This window comes from Polypterus senegalus, chromosome 5 (assembly GCF_016835505.1).
Source record: "Polypterus senegalus isolate Bchr_013 chromosome 5, ASM1683550v1, whole genome shotgun sequence".
NCBI classification, from domain to species: domain Eukaryota; kingdom Metazoa; phylum Chordata; class Cladistia; order Polypteriformes; family Polypteridae; genus Polypterus; species Polypterus senegalus.
In genome coordinates, this window is record NC_053158.1 from 71,191,113 (window position 1) to 71,211,517 (window position 20,405).

At 36.3% G+C, this 20,405-nt stretch overlaps 1 protein-coding gene across 11 annotated transcripts in view; it reads right to left on the reverse strand.

Moving 5' to 3' along the window:
- Positions 1-20,405, reverse strand: part of ptprma (protein tyrosine phosphatase receptor type Ma) — an 815,060-nt gene that overhangs the window by 121,454 nt on the left and 673,201 nt on the right. For 4 of the 11 annotated variants that reach the window (XM_039754798.1, XM_039754797.1, XM_039754792.1 and 1 more), the window contains 4 exons: positions 8,280-8,354; positions 7,162-7,188; positions 5,659-5,670; positions 1,753-1,940 (listed from right to left, as the gene is read on the reverse strand). In XM_039754798.1, the coding sequence (XP_039610732.1) occupies positions 1,753-1,940; positions 5,659-5,670; positions 7,162-7,188; positions 8,280-8,354 (302 nt within the window). The remainder of the gene's footprint in view (positions 1-1,752; positions 1,941-5,658; positions 5,671-7,161; positions 7,189-8,279; positions 8,355-20,405) is intronic. The other 7 variants (XM_039754796.1, XM_039754793.1, XM_039754800.1 and 4 more) reach the window with 4 other exon arrangements.

Below are 20,405 nucleotides of genomic sequence, written 5' to 3' on the forward strand. Positions count from 1 at the left end.
TGCACCTATTTCATGTGTTATAAATTATGAAATATTTGTAAAACACCAGACATAATCACATAGTTATATTTGTTCAAATGCTGTCTTCAAGAAAAAAACATCTTTTTATGGCACTCTGACAGACAACTGTAACTGTTAAAACTGAGTGAGAATCGGACATGAATATCTGCAGCCATTCAAACCGCCAGCAATTCAGTATGACTCAAGCTTACAGAGTCACACCACAAGTGACCGAAAAGCATGTAACTAATGAACTGGGAGCACAAAGAGGTGATTGGGATTACTTGGCATTTTCACCTTTTACTCAAAGTAATGAAAGGAATGAATGCATGACCACATTCTTCCACCACCACATCCACCACATCCATATGTGTTAATCATTATCTGCGGAAACGCACAACCAGCCTGGTCCAGTCTGACTGGCCCTATAACAATGATTGACATTATAAAGTTATTGTTTTTTTCCATCACACAAAATATTTCTTAGAAGAAATAAAGCAGTTGTCCACATCTTTTACTAATCACCTTGTTGTACTTCTACCAGTAGAACTCTGCTTCATTTGCATATATTGAATGTGCACTTTTTACCATAATGACATACTATTAACATTATTAATTCTACTACTGTGCATTTTAGAAAATGTTTGCAAGTAAAGCTGCTAAATGGTTTTGAGCTAAAATTATTGTGATCAGATTCGCTTTGCATAGTTAAAATATGAGACAAATACAGGAAATAAGTTAAGGCGGAGAAACCATTATCGGCTGCTCCATTATAAGATACTTTTATATTTCTGTCCGTCCTCAATATCAAAGTATTTAATTTATGGAAGTCATTAGACACCTCACCCTTCAGAGATGTTTATTTTGATAATGTGTTATACTGTACACTCTACTATACAAAAAACAAATAATTCCCTTATCACGTTTATTTTTAATTTATAATTAAATAGAACTTTGTTGAAAAAATCTGAGTATTTCTCCATCGATATCCCAGCCCTTGAAAATATTTTAGCTGGTAATAAGGAGAATACTGGTAGCAATTCCGAACTTTACCAATTAATGTAATGGTGCCCACGGCTAGACAATCAAAGGCAACTTGCGAAAAGAAACCCAACTATCAATAGTATAGGCAAGGAGTGGAATCCAATTGTCTGTAACATTCACTCTTTATCAGTCTTTGCAAAACTCAAGGTGATTCATCTTAAAACTGTATAAATTATCTTTTTGGTTGAACATATTTTATTATCAATCAGACAGTGTCAGATTTACAGTTATGCTAAATCCTCATACATCATTTTTTGGAGTTACTTCCAATAGGATTTGATTATATAAACTCAAACTTACTGGAATGTTAAACACTAACATGTTAGCTAGTCAACTAATTTTTCAAAACTAGGAGAATCCTATTGCATTATATATAACTCAATGGCAAAACAACTATCTTTAATTATCTAAACTATAAAAAAATAAAATTTTCTTTGCATGAAACTATGCACAGCTTTTTTAGAATCTGACAAGAATTTAGTAAAGTTTTTCAATAATAAGCTAAATAACCCAACATGTGTATCTTGTGGAATGTAGGAGGAAAACACATGCAGATACAGGGAGAACATGAAAACCCCACTATGGGCACTGAATTAAAACTCTGGATGTTGGCAGCACTACTCATTATGCCATTATCTATTCTTTATCCAAATTTAGCAGAAATTAAGTTATTATAAAATGTGTTTATTTCTCTTGTTCTCAACATACCTCATATTCCTCTTTAAAGCCGTATCCCTCGGCACACTTCATCTGAGTGATGTGCTGGAGAAGGTCTGCTACTCTTATGGCGGGGTGTAGCTGTCCAGTCTGGTATGGCACATCCACTGGGTCTCTTTTCTTATAGGAGTGAGATTGGACGAGACTGCTTGTTTCACTCGCCATAGTGTGGTTTTCATCTAAAATAACAAGAGCAGTAGAACTTACTAGTATGGTGCAATTTATAACTGATACAGTAAGCTGCTTAAAAGGTCAGGGATGATTTACAGTCATTGATTAATAAGTCATTTATGTAAACTGAAGGAAACATTAATATCTTGCTATTAAAGCCTAGTACACATTTGTGCCATGAATGACTGAAAATTTTAAAATATTTTGTCCATCTGCTATTAAAGACAAACCTGGTTTAAATCTAGTTTTATTGAAAGCTCAAATTGGACAAAGAAATTAGAACAGAACTTATAAACTGTTTGCATAATGGACAAAAATCCACATTTAGGAGGCATTGACTGAAATAGGTTTTACAGTATATACTGTATATGTTTCTGTTAATATACTGTAGAACAGAATTGTGCAACCAAAATAAATAAATATATATTATATACTAGTATATAGTACTATGGATATTTAAACACATAACTTTGATATTACTTATAAGCTCATATTTCTCTTACACATATTGTGTAGGTTGTTACATTAGAAAATTAGGGCCAACACCTCTTAAAAGGCAAGTCTACTCAAGAGACTCAGTAACTTAAAAAAACTATTAATTTTGGACAAAATATTTTAATCAATGATCAGCAGAAAACCTTTTATCACCATAAAACAAATTCCATTGGTTTCTGAAAGCATCTGCAATTTTAGAAAGAGCCAGCAGTCTTGACATTAACGTAATGCCCTGCTCATTCCAAGAGCACAAAGTATTTTTTAAATATAGAAATAAAAGACTCCTAAACATTTTATAAAGTACAAAAAAATCACATTTAAATGCATATATGTGCATGCAAAGTGTTCTTTTACCCTAAATACTAATTAATGAATTATGCAAATATGTCACATCCAATAAAGTTCATATTCATACAAGGCAAAGTGACCCACAGAAATAATTAATTTACTATAAGAGCTGCAATTGGAATAGATAGTACAATTATTTAAATTTTGATTTGCTTCAACTTATAGAAAAATAAATACTTTTTTGGGGTTTATTAATAAATGTCAATTTCAAAATTATTGTACTCTTTTTCACATTTTCTTAATTAAAACTGATATTTTTAAAGTACTATGTAATTGCAAACCAATGTGATTGTTTTTGCTATAAAACCTGAGATATTAAATCACCCAGCACTTTGGAGGACCCAGAAAAGAATTTAAACATTTTTATTATTTCTTGAGTAATGTTAAATTAGTTTTGATGGAAATTAAATATGTTCCTATCATTATTCAGGCTTATACTAATGAAACTTGCTGCTTATGGTCAATGCGTGTTACGAAAGCTGGCATATGGGATGGAAGAGGCAATCACTTCGGGCCTCATTTTCATGCAACTGTATTTTTTAACATAATGAAATAATTATACAAAAAAGATAATTATAAATATTGAGACTCACATACTTATCTGTTTCTTTTTTACATACTACCTTTAAAGCTGTGAGAAATAGTTTGATTTTTAAAAAAAAATACATTTTGCATAATGTAGTCTGCACTGCTTCATGGCACCTTTCTTCCAAGAATCAACACGGCACATGTGCATGTGGATACAGGTGACCATTCAGTTGACTTTCACATGTCATATTGTGTATATATATATATATATATATATATATATATATATATAATATATATATATATATTATGAAATTTTTCTAAATTAGCTTGGTTTTCAAACGTTTGCCTTTTAGGTTTCTAATGTGTGTGTCTAGATAAAAAGGGCAGGTGCCTTTAAGCTTGCTAGACAGAGTTTGAAAATATTATGATGGAAAAGCTTGCAAGATGACAGAAACAGATGAGTTTCACCTCACATTCAATTTTGCATACAAAAGCAGTGAGGAATTTATATATTTTTTTATAATCAATTTTTATTGATGTCAAAAATAAATAGTAAGGCAACACAAAAGAAAAAATTATTTTAATATATAGGTTTTGAAGACACCAAGGCCCCCCCCACCCTATACAGAAGCTATTTAAGAAAGTGTATTAAATTAGAACTGATAGAACACACAGGTCAAGAAAGGAATCTAAAATAATAGTATCAAATTTGAAATCAGAGGTTCACTGTCAACCACGACTTGATCAGGGAGATAAGAGTTTTCCCATCTCTCTATACAGTATATATAAAATCCAATGTCTGTTTGTATGTCTGTCCGCTTTCACAACAGAACTACTTAACAGATTTAGATCGGGTTTTTATTCTATAATTTTCTTGAACATTCCGGTTGATTCTGTGACTTCTGTCATCTCGCTAAGAATCATAGTTTGCTTGCAGGAGCGATTTAAAAGTGCTAATCTGAGACAGAAACAGTGGGCCAAGGGAAGGGTGAAGCATGATGTCAGGAGTGGGGAGCTGGGTGGAGCCCTCCACACTCACGCGCCTGTCTCTGTTCAAAATGGTCTATCTCTCGCGATATGTTGGAGCGTGCCTTGTCTGCACTTAGTTAGTGATACCTGTTTGTTTATTGATTTTTAAAGTTTGTCCTATTTCATTACTACGTGGGTGAAGCCGCAGGGGACAGCTAGTTTACTAATATTACGCGCAGTTATCCCATTAGACCATGTGGCTGACAATTTTAATAAAACAAGGTTGCAAAAAGAGGACTTTCAGACTGAAAAAGTGAAAGGTTGGGGACTCTTCCATTGGGAAACTATTACATTTTTGGCTGCTATTGTGGCTATCGAGATAATGCAATGGTATTTATTGTCTTTAATTCCTAATTTATGTGTTTTATTGTTTTTAATCCAATCATTTACATTTTTTCAAAAAATAACGTTATTGTTTGTTGTTAGGTGAATGAACTATATCGTGGGAGTATCATATTGAGAATGCTGTTTCGCAATATATATTGTATGTGAATTAAGTGTATTATCTCAAGCCTAGTTAGGATTTATATTGGGGTGCAAGGAGGGATGGTCAGAAATTTTTTGTTTCCTGTGGCATTAGTTAACACACTGGCCCTAGTGGTACCATTTTATATGTTAGCGAACATGTCTGTAGCAGGCTAAATAAACTGCAATTAAACACATAATAATTAAACACATAATAATTACAAAATTATTTTAAAATTGTATGTTTTTTGAAAAGAAAACATTGTTTCATAATAGAACATTATTGGAATTATATTTCTTTTCTAATTTATTCTCTTTACATGTATACATACATACATATATATGTGTTTATGTATGAAATATATATTCATATATTCAAACCCACAAATACATGTGTCTGTAATATATATATATATATATATATATATATATATATATATATATATATATATATATATATATATGTGTGTATATACTGCATTCACACACAGTATATAATACACCTTAAGTATGCCACTCATAAAACATTTTAATATTAAATATGTATGAGAACAAAAAAAAGTGCACTAAACAAATGGAACATATTGATGCAGTGACAATGGCAATGTATGACATGACATCTTGAACACAATATACAAAAAAAGTCCACATAATCATGACTGATGCTTTGGTTGGTAATTTGGCATGCCATACTAGCTAATGGCTTCTACCACAGTAAACCATGAACTGGTACACTCGGCATGAGATGCTATATGCCAACTGCCATGCAAGTCAACACACAACAGAACCAGCCGAGCAGGCTACATTCTGTATGAATCACACAAGCCTTCTCCCCCACAGGGCAAACTGGGAACTTACCATTGATTGGCACTTTTTAAGAAGATACATAACAGGTTAATGTGAAGGAAAAAAAAAGGAGGAGAAAAAGGAAACAGGGTATAAGCAACAATACAGTATGAACACCTGCACAATTTTAGCAGAGCTGCTAAAGGCATATGTTATGCCTTTTGGGAGATTTATATTTCTCAAACCAGGTTTACAAATCTAAAGAAAAAATATTACTAACTAAATACTGTTATTAGCTGATTGTAATTACTTGGTTTACCTTTAACTATTTAAAAAGAGGCACTATATAATAATAAATTGACTGCACTAGACTAAAAATATCACAAAGCGACTTCTTTTCCCTAATCGTTTTATTCAACTCTAAGAAAAGCAACATAATTCATCTTAATTTTATTATGCTGTATAGTTAGGTCTAATAAATGCCACGTGTTCAATCTTATTATAAACTGCTGCATTTAAAAATATTGTTTCTAAAATCTATATATCTGCCTTATAAATGCATCCTTACTAAAATTAAAAAATTATGGTGATTTGCTGAAATCTTTGGAATTGGGCAAAATTGTTTGAACTTTTAAAAAAAGACCAAACTATCTTCACAAAAAAGAGTAGGATGGCCTGCATGTTGTCATTGTTAGATTTCATCACAGCAGCCAGGCTGATAGGTTTGCCTTGCTCCCCAGCCCTATTCAACACAAAGTGCAAATCAATGCCAATTGTTCATTTTATTCGCAATACAGTAATGTGGACTTTGCATAACAACTGCAATAGCAAGTCATGCTTCAGACATACTAGATATTGTTCAGCTTTTATGGAGTTACTTGCATTCCAAGGAAGATGCCAAAATATCATTACTTTTCTACTATACATGCCACAAGGGATTTTTCCATGCTTTACAAAAATGAAAGCAAAATATATTGTTCATTTTAATAAAATTTTATCAGCCAAAAAGCCTGAGCAGCATTTAGAATTAATTTTTGCCAGTCTGTGAAGTAAGTTTTAATGATTAACTATAAAGAGTGGGATGCACTCTACCTCGATGTACATTACCTGACCAAGGTGCCCTGGAAAGGTTCACCTGGCATCTGGTTCCTCCACATTTATGCTTGAGCTAAGCACAAAAGCCAGATCATCGAGATGCTGCTGGTGTGAATTTTCAACTAGCTGACTTGGCAAATACAGTCAAGGGCCAGTTTCTGCGCACCACTTTATCACTGCCTTCATCCAGTCCACATTGTCTGTCCATGCATATGAGAGGTCATACACAAACGTGACATCACACGCACGACACTTAATGCGGATGGGATGGAGTGAAGCTACAGTACTTCCGATTACAGGAGTTTATCTTGACTTCACAGAGAAGAAAGCAGACAAGTATGGAAGTGAAGTGTTCCTCAATGGGATCAAAAGCATATTAATTCTTGGAGACTTCCAGCAATTCACTTAGTATTTTAATTTAATTTCAATATTCACTATTGCAAAAATGCACATTGGTATTAAAAAACACAAAATTCTCACCTAAAATTGCAGTTGGTACAAAGGGATCTTTCCCATACACCATAAGCAGAGCATAGAGGAGGTTAACAGAAAAGAAAAAAATATGGCGGTAAATAAAGATGCAGTTAGTGTTTTTAGTAGACAGCACTGTACATGTAAAAGAGCAAAGTCGCAAAGAGCAAATAAAAATCAAGATTTGAGATGGTGGCTTCAGCTTTACTTTACTTTTATTGTTCACCTAGAGGAAAGATGACAAAATCTGTTCCTAAAGTACTTCAAAGTTTTCATTCCAACCAGTTTCCTCACCATTACATTTTATGGCTTATTAGTGCTCTCATTTCACCATGTCACACATTTCTAACAATGGATAATTCACCTGCCACAGAACATCAAGAAAATGTGTTGTGACCAATGCAGATTAGCAAATTTTATTTGTCGCTTTTGAAACCTCTTTTCTTTTCCAATATACTTGAGGATGAATACACACCCATGCAAAACTGACCAGTTTATGCAGGCAGCTGTTTTCTTTCTAGTACTAACTGGTTAAAAAAGGGCTTCTGGAGACTAAAAGAAGCCAGTTAGAGTTCTAAAGTTCCACTACCCTCAATAGCTGGCCTCTAACTGAGAGGCTTATCAAGTATTTACGCCTCACCCTAGGCTGTTCTGCAGCAACTGAGACCTGCTCAATGTGCTTCTAAACTGGGAAAATGGCTGAGAAAAAAGGACAGATGAATGAATTGAGAATTTCAGGCACAGGTTGGAACAAAAACCTATAGTCGCTATGGGGCTTTGGCAAAAAAGCTTGACACCTACAATCTACAGTAACACACTGAACAACAAGCTGTCTTAAAAAAAAGAAGACAGCATTAGAAAACACAACCTGAGTTTCTGTCCTGTCATAATGAATACCATCTCAAATAAGTTTACATTAACAGAACAACATAATAGTTTATAATATTATATCCATCTGTAACATGCAAATCTTTTGGAAATGAGAGGAAAACTGGAGTAAATATAGAACAATCTTTGGAAATATAGGGACAGCAACTACAGAAGACAACAAGAAAACAATATTTACTCTTTGGATGGCATACAGTGATATTTACACACACATACACTCTCTCTTTTAAAATTCTTACCAGGGTAGTAGGAGTTTGGCACTGTTGTACTCAGTGTGTTGGTTTTCATCGTAAATGAAGATGGAGATGAAACTGCTAAAACAACAAAAAGACACAAAAGGAATAAATCACACAAGATACACTGTACCTGGCAAAATCCTTACTCATCTTAACAAGCTTTAGAATACAGAAGGGATTAAGAGGGGATTATACTGTAAGCTTTGTTTCGATTACAGAAACAATAATGCTTTTTATTTTCAAAGCCTTCTGGAGCTTTTCTGTTCTTGATGTACTGAGACTTGGTAGAATTTTTTTTTCTTTTTTCCATGATGCTTTAATCATGCTAAGATGTTCATGAAACGACTGTTGGGTTAACAAGTGTGCTTGAAACATGGTCTTGAATTAAGAGTGCCAGAAAAATACAAAGACTTTATTTCTATTGGCATAAAGGATATTGTGTTTTATACAGTATGTAATACATCATATACTTTAGGGTCAGTTTTTTAAGTGAGTCCGTCTTTATATGGCATAGCCCACAGAATAAACTTTATCACATGCAACAAATTAGGACATAAATCTACAGGAACTAGGCATGCTCTTATATCAAGCTCATAGCCAGAATTAATCCCATGTGTGACACAATTAGTAAACTTATTATTTAGCAATTGGGGTTACAGGGGGAATAAACAAAGGGAGAAATACGAGGTGTGGCAGAAAAGTAATGAGACTGGCAACACTGCAAGCAATCTGGCAATGCTGCGCTGTTGTCCTTGATAGAGCACGTGTATCAGTACCCTCCCATAGCTAAGTGCGAGTTTCAACTCCTTCCGTTAACTACGTGATTTTTGTGACTGCTATTAGCGAAGTTGTGTTTTTGGTGTACGTCACGAATTTGGAGACAACGTTGTGCCATTAAATTTTGTGTTAAGCTTGGAGAATTTTTATAAAGACGTCCTTGAAAGGCTCAGAAAAAGGGTCATTCGCGTGAGACCAGACATTGCAGACAAATGGATGCTCCATCATGACAACACCCCATGTCACACTGCCCTCTCCATAACAGAATTTTAGACCTCCAAAGGCATTCCTGTTGTTCCCCAGCCCCCTTATTCACCTGACCTCAGTCCGTGTGACTTTTTCCTTTTTCCTAAACTGAAAAATGTCCTCAAAGGACGTCATTTTGGGACTTTAGAAAACATCCACAAGAGTGCTAAAGACCATACCGGTTGAAGACTTCCAGCGCTGCTACCAACAGTGGGAACAACGTCTCCATCGGTGTGTAGGTGCCCAAGGGAACTACTTTGAAGGGGATAACATTGATGTTTGAAAAAAATAAAAACTTTGGTAAATAAAAAATCAGTCTCATTACTTTTATTGCCACACCTCGTATAAGAATAACAAACAGAAGATAAATGATCAGGCTTCCAAATTAGGGCTAGATTGATGGATTTAAATCAGATTCTGTTAGGAAACGTAGTTTGCCTGCTTGGCTACCTCTTTTAATAACAGTAAAAATGAATGTCAATAACTGTCAAAGACTGCCATATCCAGAAATTACAAGAATATTTCTTACCAATTGAAGGCTACCATTTGGAAGAGACAGGGATTTTCAAGAATTTGCACTTTTGAATTGAATACATGACTCTTGACCAGTGAACGAGGGGGAAAGGCAAGTCTTCAATTCAAATGTGCAATCCTATGTAAAGAGACTTTCTGATTTTTGTACTTCTGTCATTTTCCAGGGATATTTATTTAACCGTATATTAGGAGAAGGCATGTGTTTGGCACATTGTGAGCATATGACTGGATGACTTGACATGTAGGGTATGCGACACAAGTAATGTTATACTTTTTTCATGGATGGATATTGCTTGCATTTGTCACCATATGTTGCCATTTTATCAGAAACATTCTTACGATAATGTTTTCAGATTATCTAATTCATTTGAAGATTTTCCTTATTGGTAATATTAAAACCAAAATTAATCCAAATTCTGAACTTAAATTTGATTTAGCGTTTGGTATAGGAATTTCTACAGTACTGCTAATGTTTGTGGTATGGTATTTACAAGAAATATTAACAAATGCATACAGGAACTAATATAATTCATCATTACCACATTTCCACAGATTAGCACTACCTCCTTGGAGTTTTGAGAGTCTACATTTAATAATGTTAACTTGACTGACTCTAATGGACCGGAATAAATTTTCTACAGACCGAAATACTGGTGAAGAGGAGTCATTTCCTTTAAGTGCACTTGGATAGCCCTCTGACCACTTGTTACAGGCAGCCTGCTTATTCTTCTCTCCTATCAATGCCTAGCCACCACTGCAGAGCATGAAGGCACAATGGACATTGCTGGCATATTATTTCCCCAGCCCCTGTCAAGGCATGAGCTCTTCTTCACATAATCATGCTATCCAAATAGATATATATTCTGGATTGTATCTTGTGCGGTGCATGCTGAAGCAGAGGTTCTATCTTTGTCCCGTGCTTTCTCGCGTTGGTTTCATTCTGCTGGGTGTTTCTGTTTTAAGTGTTGAAATAAACTGCATTTGCTGCCACCTTTAACTGCTATTGTCTTTTTTGCAAATTTTGCTTTTTAAATTAGCTTGTTCTCCATTTGATAATTTCATATCTAAACCAATTTCAGACAACCAACTTCACATTACAGCCTTTTTTTGGAATGAGCTTATTATTAAAAGAAGCTCATAAAACGTTTTGCATCACTATGTTGGGGTGTTTGATCAACTGTTTAATCATACCTTTTGGTAATTTAAAAAAATGTGATTTTTGTGTTTGAATATCCCCTTCAAGACACTTATTTGAATTAAACGATTTAATAAAAAAAAGCCCAAACCTATCACATATAGATAACTTATCACAAAGAAAAATATAGTATTGTAGTGACCCGGCAGCCAGTGCTGGTGGCATGATGCATTGTGGGTAATTTATGCAAAAGTTACTGTTGTGTTAAATTAGCAAGGCAATCGAATTATTGTTCCTGTTGTAATTGTTGTATGTGTTTGTGTTCAACTGGTAGGGTGGGTTTGGGTTATCGCCGTCCGGGGTTACTAATTTGTAAATAGTTACCATCAATGAGAAAGGTGGTTTCGTTAATGACCTTGGCAATGGCTATGCAATGAGATTGAGCTTTGTTTTCTGACTATCTGCTTAATAAAGAGATACAACAGGACAGAGCTGTGTATTGCTAAGATTTCATCTAAGCAATGATTGCCGAGACACTTGGAGTCGTGCGGTGTATGGGACACGAGTGCTCGCTGGCTTAATGAGCTAGGTACAGCTGCGTGCATGGCGCTGGCATTCCGCTGGCCGACCAGCTTGGGGGAAGTGCACGGCTGAGTACAGCTCTGAAAACTTTAAGACTCAACCACGGGTCGCTACAGTATACATTAACTCTTGCAAAGGGACACAGATGAGCAAACATTGTGTGAACAATGGATAATTTCTACACAATCTACTATAACCCATCAATGAATTTATTTAATGAAACTGCTTCATTCCATTTTTAAAGTCTTATTCAGCTATTCTCCATCCAAGACGCATCAGATGCACAACAGGACTCAGTCCTGTAAAGAACGGCAATAAGCCCTGACATGCATTCACATCAGGCCAGATTAATGTGACTAGTTCACCCAACAAAGAAGGGATATAAGATATGAAATTGGAGAGCTTTGAGGAGACAAATACAGAAATTGAGAGACTATGCACTATTATCTTTCCTTGGTGAAAAACATGACTTTAATCATAAAATAAACAGCTAACCTTTCTAATTGGAGTGGGTAGAGGGTTCTTAATAAATGATAAACTTGAAGTCTTCCAAATGCGTTGTCAACGTCAGATCCTGGGTGTCACTTTTTGAGATTGACTTGAGATGATACTGAAAAGGTGCAACAGTCAACCAACGATAGACTTGGAGATTCAACGCAGGAGACTATGTCGGTTTGGACACATCTGCCGAAAGGACTAGAACCAGACTTATAAAAATTGCTATGGCGAAAACGACCACAGAATTGTAAGGTACAGAAAGTGGCTACAAAAAAGACACAGGCAAAACAAATTGAGGAGGATCTGAAGAAAGGTCTACAAAGCCTTTAGGATGTCAAAGCCATTGCCTTGGACCACCCAGCATGAAGAAACATCATTAGTGAAAATCAAACCCTTGTGGCACTAACAGCAGTGTATGGTCTATAGATGAAACCCTGTCCCATCACTAGATGGGAAAAAAAAGAAGAAGATGATGACGATTCATAAACTGCAAAGATTCTATAGTGCTAGAGGGAATTAAACAGGTACATAAGCAGATTAAAAGATAATGCAGATAGGCTGGCCCTCTATGCTGCTATGTTAGGTTTCAGTACCACTGTGACAACTTGATTACACAGGTTTTAGAATTTAATGTTATATTGCATTGAGGTGAATTTCCAAATTGTTTATACCTTTAAGCAAGCCATTTTTAAGCAAAGTGCCAACTGCCTCACTTTATCTATTTCTCTTCTTGTAAACTGGTTAAGAACAGAAAGACTCATCCAGTGGAATAATCATTTAATTTAAGTTGAAGTTTACTTCTTCAAAGTGATGACATGTTGCATGTTGGTTGGACACGAAATTAAGAGAAACACTGTACTCTGTACATGTTTCAAAACTATTACTATTACTACCTCTATGAGTATCCTACTCATGCTCCTTACTTTTAAAATGACATGCACTTTGTAAAATTATGTACAAATTCACACACACTCTTTGTTTCACAGTAATGTGAAAAAAGTTACAACCGCGCAAAAAGATTTTGGGTATAAAACAGCTGTTGCTAAAGATGGATCAACAGTAAGGCTTTGCTTTAGTGATATAAACTGGAGCTATGAAAAGCAAGATGTTTGCCAATGGTCTATAATCAAAAACGTTATGCGGGATGCAAAAAAGTATAATAAACTCTAAAATTGGCTTTAATGCTAAAAGTTCAAATAATAAAAATGTAGATGCTTGACAAGGTGAATGCTCCTCAATACTGCTTCCCCTATACACTTATTAAAAAAAAAAACTGAACTGAGTCCAGAAGTACATACTGCCTTTACTCATCTTGTGGGAAAAATGTTCCCAGCCATTATTAACAAAAAGGTTAAGAGTGCAGAGGAGGTTGATGCTGCAGACTGTAAATTACAGATATTTCTAAGGTACTGTCTGAGAAAGTTGTAATTTCATGTAGCAAATGAGATGAAAAAGACAAAAGAGCACTTCAAAAAGAAAATAATAAGGCCGCACATTTGACTTCAACTACCTCTGCTTCTTTTGTGATTCAAGAAATAAGAAAAAAGAAAGAATGCTTTGTTCAATACACTTAGTAATGGTCACGGATGCCACTGTACACAAGACTAAAGGTCTTCCAAGGCAAGCTTTCTGAAATATTGCTCTTATATCAGAAAACAGATTTCACATATTGTAGACAATGGTGGGTTTAGTAAAAATACACTGGTCATGTAGCCTCTTAAAAACTATCATAATTTCAAAGTAAATAACTCACAGCTTGGATTAAAACATGAATTCATAGGTCTTTCTTTTAATAATAATGTATGCAAACATTAACAAAAGAGCAAACAAAAGTCATCTACAAATATAGCATCTGCATGAATGTAGATGAAGAAAATGTAGAGTAAATCATATAATTTGATCATTTGTATGATCAAAGTATGGATAATAAATTACACATACAGTATTAATAAGCAATATGATGGTGCATATTTTTGGAGGATAAAAAGCCACAGACACCATATACTGGATGTCAAGTACACTGCTGTAATTTGCAATTCCCAATGCGTATACAAGAAAAATTCAATGCAAAGGAATAGTGACCAAAAATAGGTTATTGTAACACAAGTAGGCAGGCTACAATAGATAAGGTTGTGGCTGACCCAATCCAGAGGGTAAGACTGGAGATTTAGGTGGCTCTGAAAGTGACACTTAATTGGATGCCAAAGACACCAACATTGTATCATACATTCCATTACTTTTTCAGTACTACAGATACATCACCACTCTAAAAGTATCCCATCAATGGTATTCTTTGGTCAGAAATAGACCTCTAAATAAAATGTTTACCTAAAGCTGATACAACTAGAGTAGAGTAACAGATTAGATGAAGCCGAATAGAAGCATGGCGGTAAAAGAGGTATACTGGAACACAAAAACACACAACTTTTTGTACTTTGTCACAGGTAAAGTATGCCGGCTTTTGACCTAATCAAATTTCACTTTTGATAGTGAAAAACAAGAAGGTATGGTTGCTTTGGGTTAAGGAACACACACTTGGCACTGGCTGATTTACCACATCCTATTGATTTCACTAGGATATGGTTAAAATCCTTTGACGATTTTTAATTATTTCCAGAGGTTTAAGATAGCCAAAATGTCATGATGTCATGTGGTCAAGCAGTAGTGGTGTGAAGGACTGGAACGTGAACTTTTAGTGGCCACTTTGAGAGATTATATGGAATAAGGGGCTTTAATTTTCCAATTTGACTTCTTAACACTTAAAATCACTTTTTCCATCAGTATCAAGGCATTTTGAAAAATGTACTACTTGATGTTCACAGAATGTGTTGCTGTTTGGTAGTTCTGTTTGCTTTGTTTATTTAAGGACAACGGTTTTCCAATATTTTAGAAAATTTGACGTGTTAATCTGTCCATGCAAGAGTCAAAACCATCGGACAGCCAATGGGGTCATGCTTGTTGGGGATCGGAACTGGTGTGGTGCTGAATTGTCACCCGTTGCACGGCAGCACTCAGGTTCCAATTTGAAGCGGCTCATCTGGGTTGGTGCATGGAACATTTTGTCTCTCCAGTATTATGGTAAAGATCCTCTTCTGTTGGAGGAGCGTCATAAAATCCACACTTTGATGGCAGCACTCTTTGAGGTTCGCAGACCTGGCACTGGTCGAATTTTTGTCGGTGGGTACACCTTTTATTGGGCTTGTCGCTGTGATGGCTGTCATACTCAGGGGGTATCTGTTGTTGTAGTATACTGGCTCCTTCTGATGGTGTCCGATGTTGCTCCTTTCAACAAGCATAGCATGGGACTCAGATTAAGGCACTCTCTGGGTCGGGTCTCTTTAAGGGAGACATTTTATTTGCAACTTCACTTGGTAGTTGATTGGTGACCAAAAGGTGTCACTCCTCTGTTCATGAGTGACTTTAATGCAACCACTGGCACTAACAAGGCTAGCTATGAGGATTGCGTCGGTCCCTATGGTTCTGGTGACCATGGTGAAAGTGGCTCCATGTTCCTTGACTTTGCAAAAGGTCAGGAGATGCGGATTGCTGGATCCTGGTTCTAGCACCCTGTGCCGCATTGTTGGACTTGGTAATCCAATACTGGTGATGCGGTGAAGAAGATTGATCACATCCTTGTAGGCAAATGCTGGAGGTTCCTGCAGAACTGAAGGGTGTACAGAAGTTCCCAGTTTTTGAATTCTGACCACACGCTTGTTGGCTACCACCTACTAGGAGAATGAGGTTGGACCTTGCCAGACTTTAAGATTAGGCTGTTTCTAATGAGTAAGCACACAGTTTGTGTGAGGAACTTACAGAAGAATTGAATCATTGCACACATCCAAATATGTTCCTTAGAGAGTTGCAGTCAGGGTGGCTGATGGAATGGTTCTTATGGATGACGTTGCAATTGTGGCCCACAGGGCTCACTATTTTGAGCAGCTGTTTAAAGCTGATCCTCCAGCTGGGACGTCAGACATCTCTGGGTCAACAGTTCTTGAGGCTGATCCTCCAATCAGCTGTGAACCACCCAATCTACCTGAGATTGCACAGTTGGTGAATCAACTGAGGGTAGGGAAGGCTGCAGGGATCTGTGATATCTGGAGTGAACTTATCCAGATTGGTGGTAAGGCTGTCCATCTTGCACTGCAAACAATCTTTGCTTCCATTTGGGAGACTGGCGTCATTCCAACTGACTGGAAAATGGGACTTGTCATCCCTATCTGGAGAGGGAAGGGCGTTGCCTGGATTGCGGCAACTACAGGGGAATTACACTTTTCTTGGTGCTGGACAAGGTCCTTCTTAGGGTCATCCTAAATAGGTTCTATGATCACTTGCTCACCTACCAGTGATAGAAGCAGTTTGGTTTATGTCTAAGAAGTCTACCATTGAGCGTATCCTGGAACTGAGGGTTCTCAAATATCAGCAGAGTTTCTTTGCAGCCTTTGTCGATTTTCGTAAAGTGCTTGACTCAGTTGATACAGCTGTCGTGTGGGACATCCTAAGACTTTGCAGGATCCCCTTGAAGTTGCTGGATATCATGGATGGCCTGTACACTGGTACTATGAGTACTGTGCAGAATGGAGGCAGAACCTCTGTGTTTTTCTCAGCTGATTCTGAGGTTAATCAGGTGTGTGTTCTTGCTCCTATTCTGTTCAATGTTTGTATGGACTGGGTGTTGGGTAGGTTCGTGGGGTTCCGGCGGTTGTGAGATATCTGTTGGTGAAGAACGATTCACTGATCTTGACTTTGCTGACAATGCTGTGATCTTCGCGGAGTCAATGGAGGCTCTAATCAGGGCTCTCTAGAGGCAGAGTGTGGAGTCTGAGTGTCTGGGCTTGTGAATATCTTGAATAAAAACTAAGATCCAGACATTTACTAAACTCTTGGGCACAATCATTAGCAGTATGTCTGTTTGCTGATAATGTCGACTGCTTTGAGAGGTTTACTTACCTTGGCAGCGACATTCATGTCCCTGGTGACTCTTCCTATGAAGTTAACAGATGGATTGGGTGCGCATGGGGGTCATGAGGTTGCTGGAAAGGGGTGTGTAGCACTCCCTATATCTTTGCAAAAAGACAAAGGACCATGTCTTTAGAGTCCTGGTACTTCCTATTTTGCTATATGGTTGCAGGACACTATCATGCTATGCAGAGACCTGAAATGTAGACTGGACACCTTCTGTACTGTGTCTCTTCAGACAATCCTTGAATACCACTGCTTTGACTTTGTGTCGAACGAGCGGTTGCTTACAGAGTCCCACATAGGGCACATTACCTGCAAAGTGAGGGAAACGTCAGCTACGGGACTACAGCCATGTGGCACAATTCTCTAAGGGTGATCCACCTTACAGGATCCTCATTGTTGAGGACCCAAGCTGCTGAACCAGGCCAAGGGGATGCCCATGTAACACCAGACTACAGTATATAGATGGTCATTTCTGGGGAGTGGGACTGGACCATGTGTCTGCCTAGGGGTTGCCAACCAGGATCCCAAACTGTGTACCAGTGCATGCTCCCTAACCTGACATGTTAATGCTTATTTAGGGGCTAGTGAAGCAGGCCCATACTGACTGGGAAGATCCAGTGTTTAAAACAAGCAATAAAAAGTTTAATGCTGTTTATCTTCCTTTATCAGGTTAATGCTTGGGCCTTTAGGGGCTATTATACCAGGGTCAATCTACAACAGTTAAGTCTCACTGTCACTACTAAAACCTTTGTTACTATGTGACATTTTTTATACCTGCTTGTCATGACAAGTGGGCAAGTGATGCTAGTATAATGATGTGGGAAAGAGCCCCTTAATACAAGCTGAGCAACATTAAAAGGCCACAGAATATCTGAACATCAGATGTATCTATTCATGTCAATTGTGTAACTGTCTGTCCATCGGTGTACCCATAAAAAAACTTGCTCTATGCCACTAGACAAAGAAATTCCAAACGATTTTGAATTCAAATGTATACATTGTCCCCCAATCACTTGATTCAAATCAAAAGTCTATGGGGTAAGACGGATCCAAGTAGTTTGAGTAGAGATCCTGGACCCACTGGTCACTTTGCAGTGAACCCAGACCAGTCTCTCTGCATTTTACTTTCAACACCTTGTTGATTCCACACCCTGAGGTCAAACAGATGACCAACTCTCTGTTACACAGAGGATAGTGTGGAACAGAAAAGAGTCATACAGAAGTGACAAAACATAAATGATAAAGATACAATTATAAAAAATACAATCAACATGCATCTCCACAAGTGTTTCTCAAATATGGGTAAGATCTTAACTGGTGTAACTGTGTGTGACTACATGCACTGAATTGTAAAAAATCTCCCATTCAATTAATGACTTAATAGAAATTAATAGCAATATACAGTACATTAAAAGCACATACACACCATTAACTTGCATTATAATTAATCAAAATAAACTGATAATTTTCTCTGCAAAAAAAGGACAAAAAAGAGCAAACTAAGCCAAAAGGACGGATTGCTTTATATTTCAATGTTTGATCTTGAAACATGATTATAGTGTGTGAAGTCAAAATGATCTGGCTTTTATAAATGTGTTCTTTCTTAGGTTAGGAGTGCATCTTCTGCCTTCCCAATAGATTTTTTTTGTGCATTTGAATTTTTACATTTTAATGGATTCAGTAACAATTTGATCTCCAAAAGCTATATTTTGCAATTTTTACTAATACAAACAATTAAAAATGAATGAAAAGAATTATGAAAAATAATGAGTGAATTCTGGAAGACTGACTTAGTCAGAACATACTGTAGCTGAAAAACAACAGCATAATGACAACGTAATTACAATATTTCTATATATTATTTAAATAAATTACATTTAACTAACTTAATATCAAAACAGTGCATAAGGCATTGTAAAAACAAACGAGTGATGCAGAACCAACGTCAACAATTCAGTTGAGTAAATTAAATGATTTTTTTCCAGTAAAGTAACAATTTTTGTATTTAAATGGTTTTCAGATTTTGTTTTGTTTTACATATTTTTATCTGTAAATTATAAAAATTAATATTTTTCCAATTTGTTGTTCTTTTCTGATATGTATTTGTGTGACCTTCTCTTTAGGTTATTTCATTATTAGATACTGGCATTTTAAAATTTGTTACATCATTAATTCTGGGGAGAAATCAGATGTTTGTACTCTCAGCATACACTGACTTTAAGTCACTTTTTCAGATTTAAGTGTAGCCATGCATAAAGTCAAAAATATATGGTTAAAATGTCAGGTGGCCAAGGGACAGATACATAAGTGTCAAAGAGGCATCAGGCACTCCAACTAAAATGGAATACTACAATGAACAAAAGCTTCCTCACAATCAAAGGCTTTACTAAATTTCATCCAAGCACTCTATTCTCAATGTCCAAAATGAGCTGAAGTTTTTTTTTTTTTCGTTTTTTTGTCATTATTTTTAATACACTATTTTAAAGAATAAAGTGACACAATGAGAATAAAGGGAAAATGCAAAAATTTTTGATACATGTGAAAAAGCAGAATACAAAAAGTGAGGGTAACACCAGTATATCCTTATTTCTTTAAAGCAAAAAGTCATTAGGATGTGACAATCTGCAAAGGTCACATCCAAAAGTATCTGCTAGATAGAGCTTGATTACTCCACTCTGACTAGGAGGAGTGCATAACGAAAAGAACATTTTTATATGACTCGGTCTATTACAGTTGACTGTAACATGGCTGAGTTTTATTTGCCATGTTAGGGTATCTGAATGTTTCTTCTTACTTGCTCTTATGCATGTGGCTTTTACTAAAATAAGAATGGGAAAAGGGCAACACAAACAAAATCTACACAGTGCCCACAACAACATGCACTATAGAGCAAGACGGAAAAAAACACACTATTCATTAGTTCTTTAATGTGCTCTGTATGTTGTGCATTCATGTTTACAGGACTTTTAATCCAAAGCATCAAAGCTATCAACCATCGTCATAAAGAAGGATGGAATCTTAAAAACACAAAGCAGTCAACTGGCTCATTTGATCCTGATAAAGGAGTAAATGTTGGGAATCCAAAACAGCCAGCCATCTCCATTGATGCTCCTCAGCCCTACAATTTACAGTAATTTCTTCCATCTGATTAGATTTAGAGCCAGACTGCAGCAGTGTGCAAGTAAGCAGGATCTGGAGAGGGCCTCACCATTAGACCACATGATATCTTTTTTTCTACTCTGCCAGTCCAACACACAAGCTGAACACTCAGCAATGGTGGCCAGCAATGAGTGATCCCTCAGGAAAAATCTTCACTAGTAGGTTCAAATCTCAAATGTTCTGCATGTCAACTTTCTTCATTGCTTGATGGTAATAGCTGGGTACATTACTAA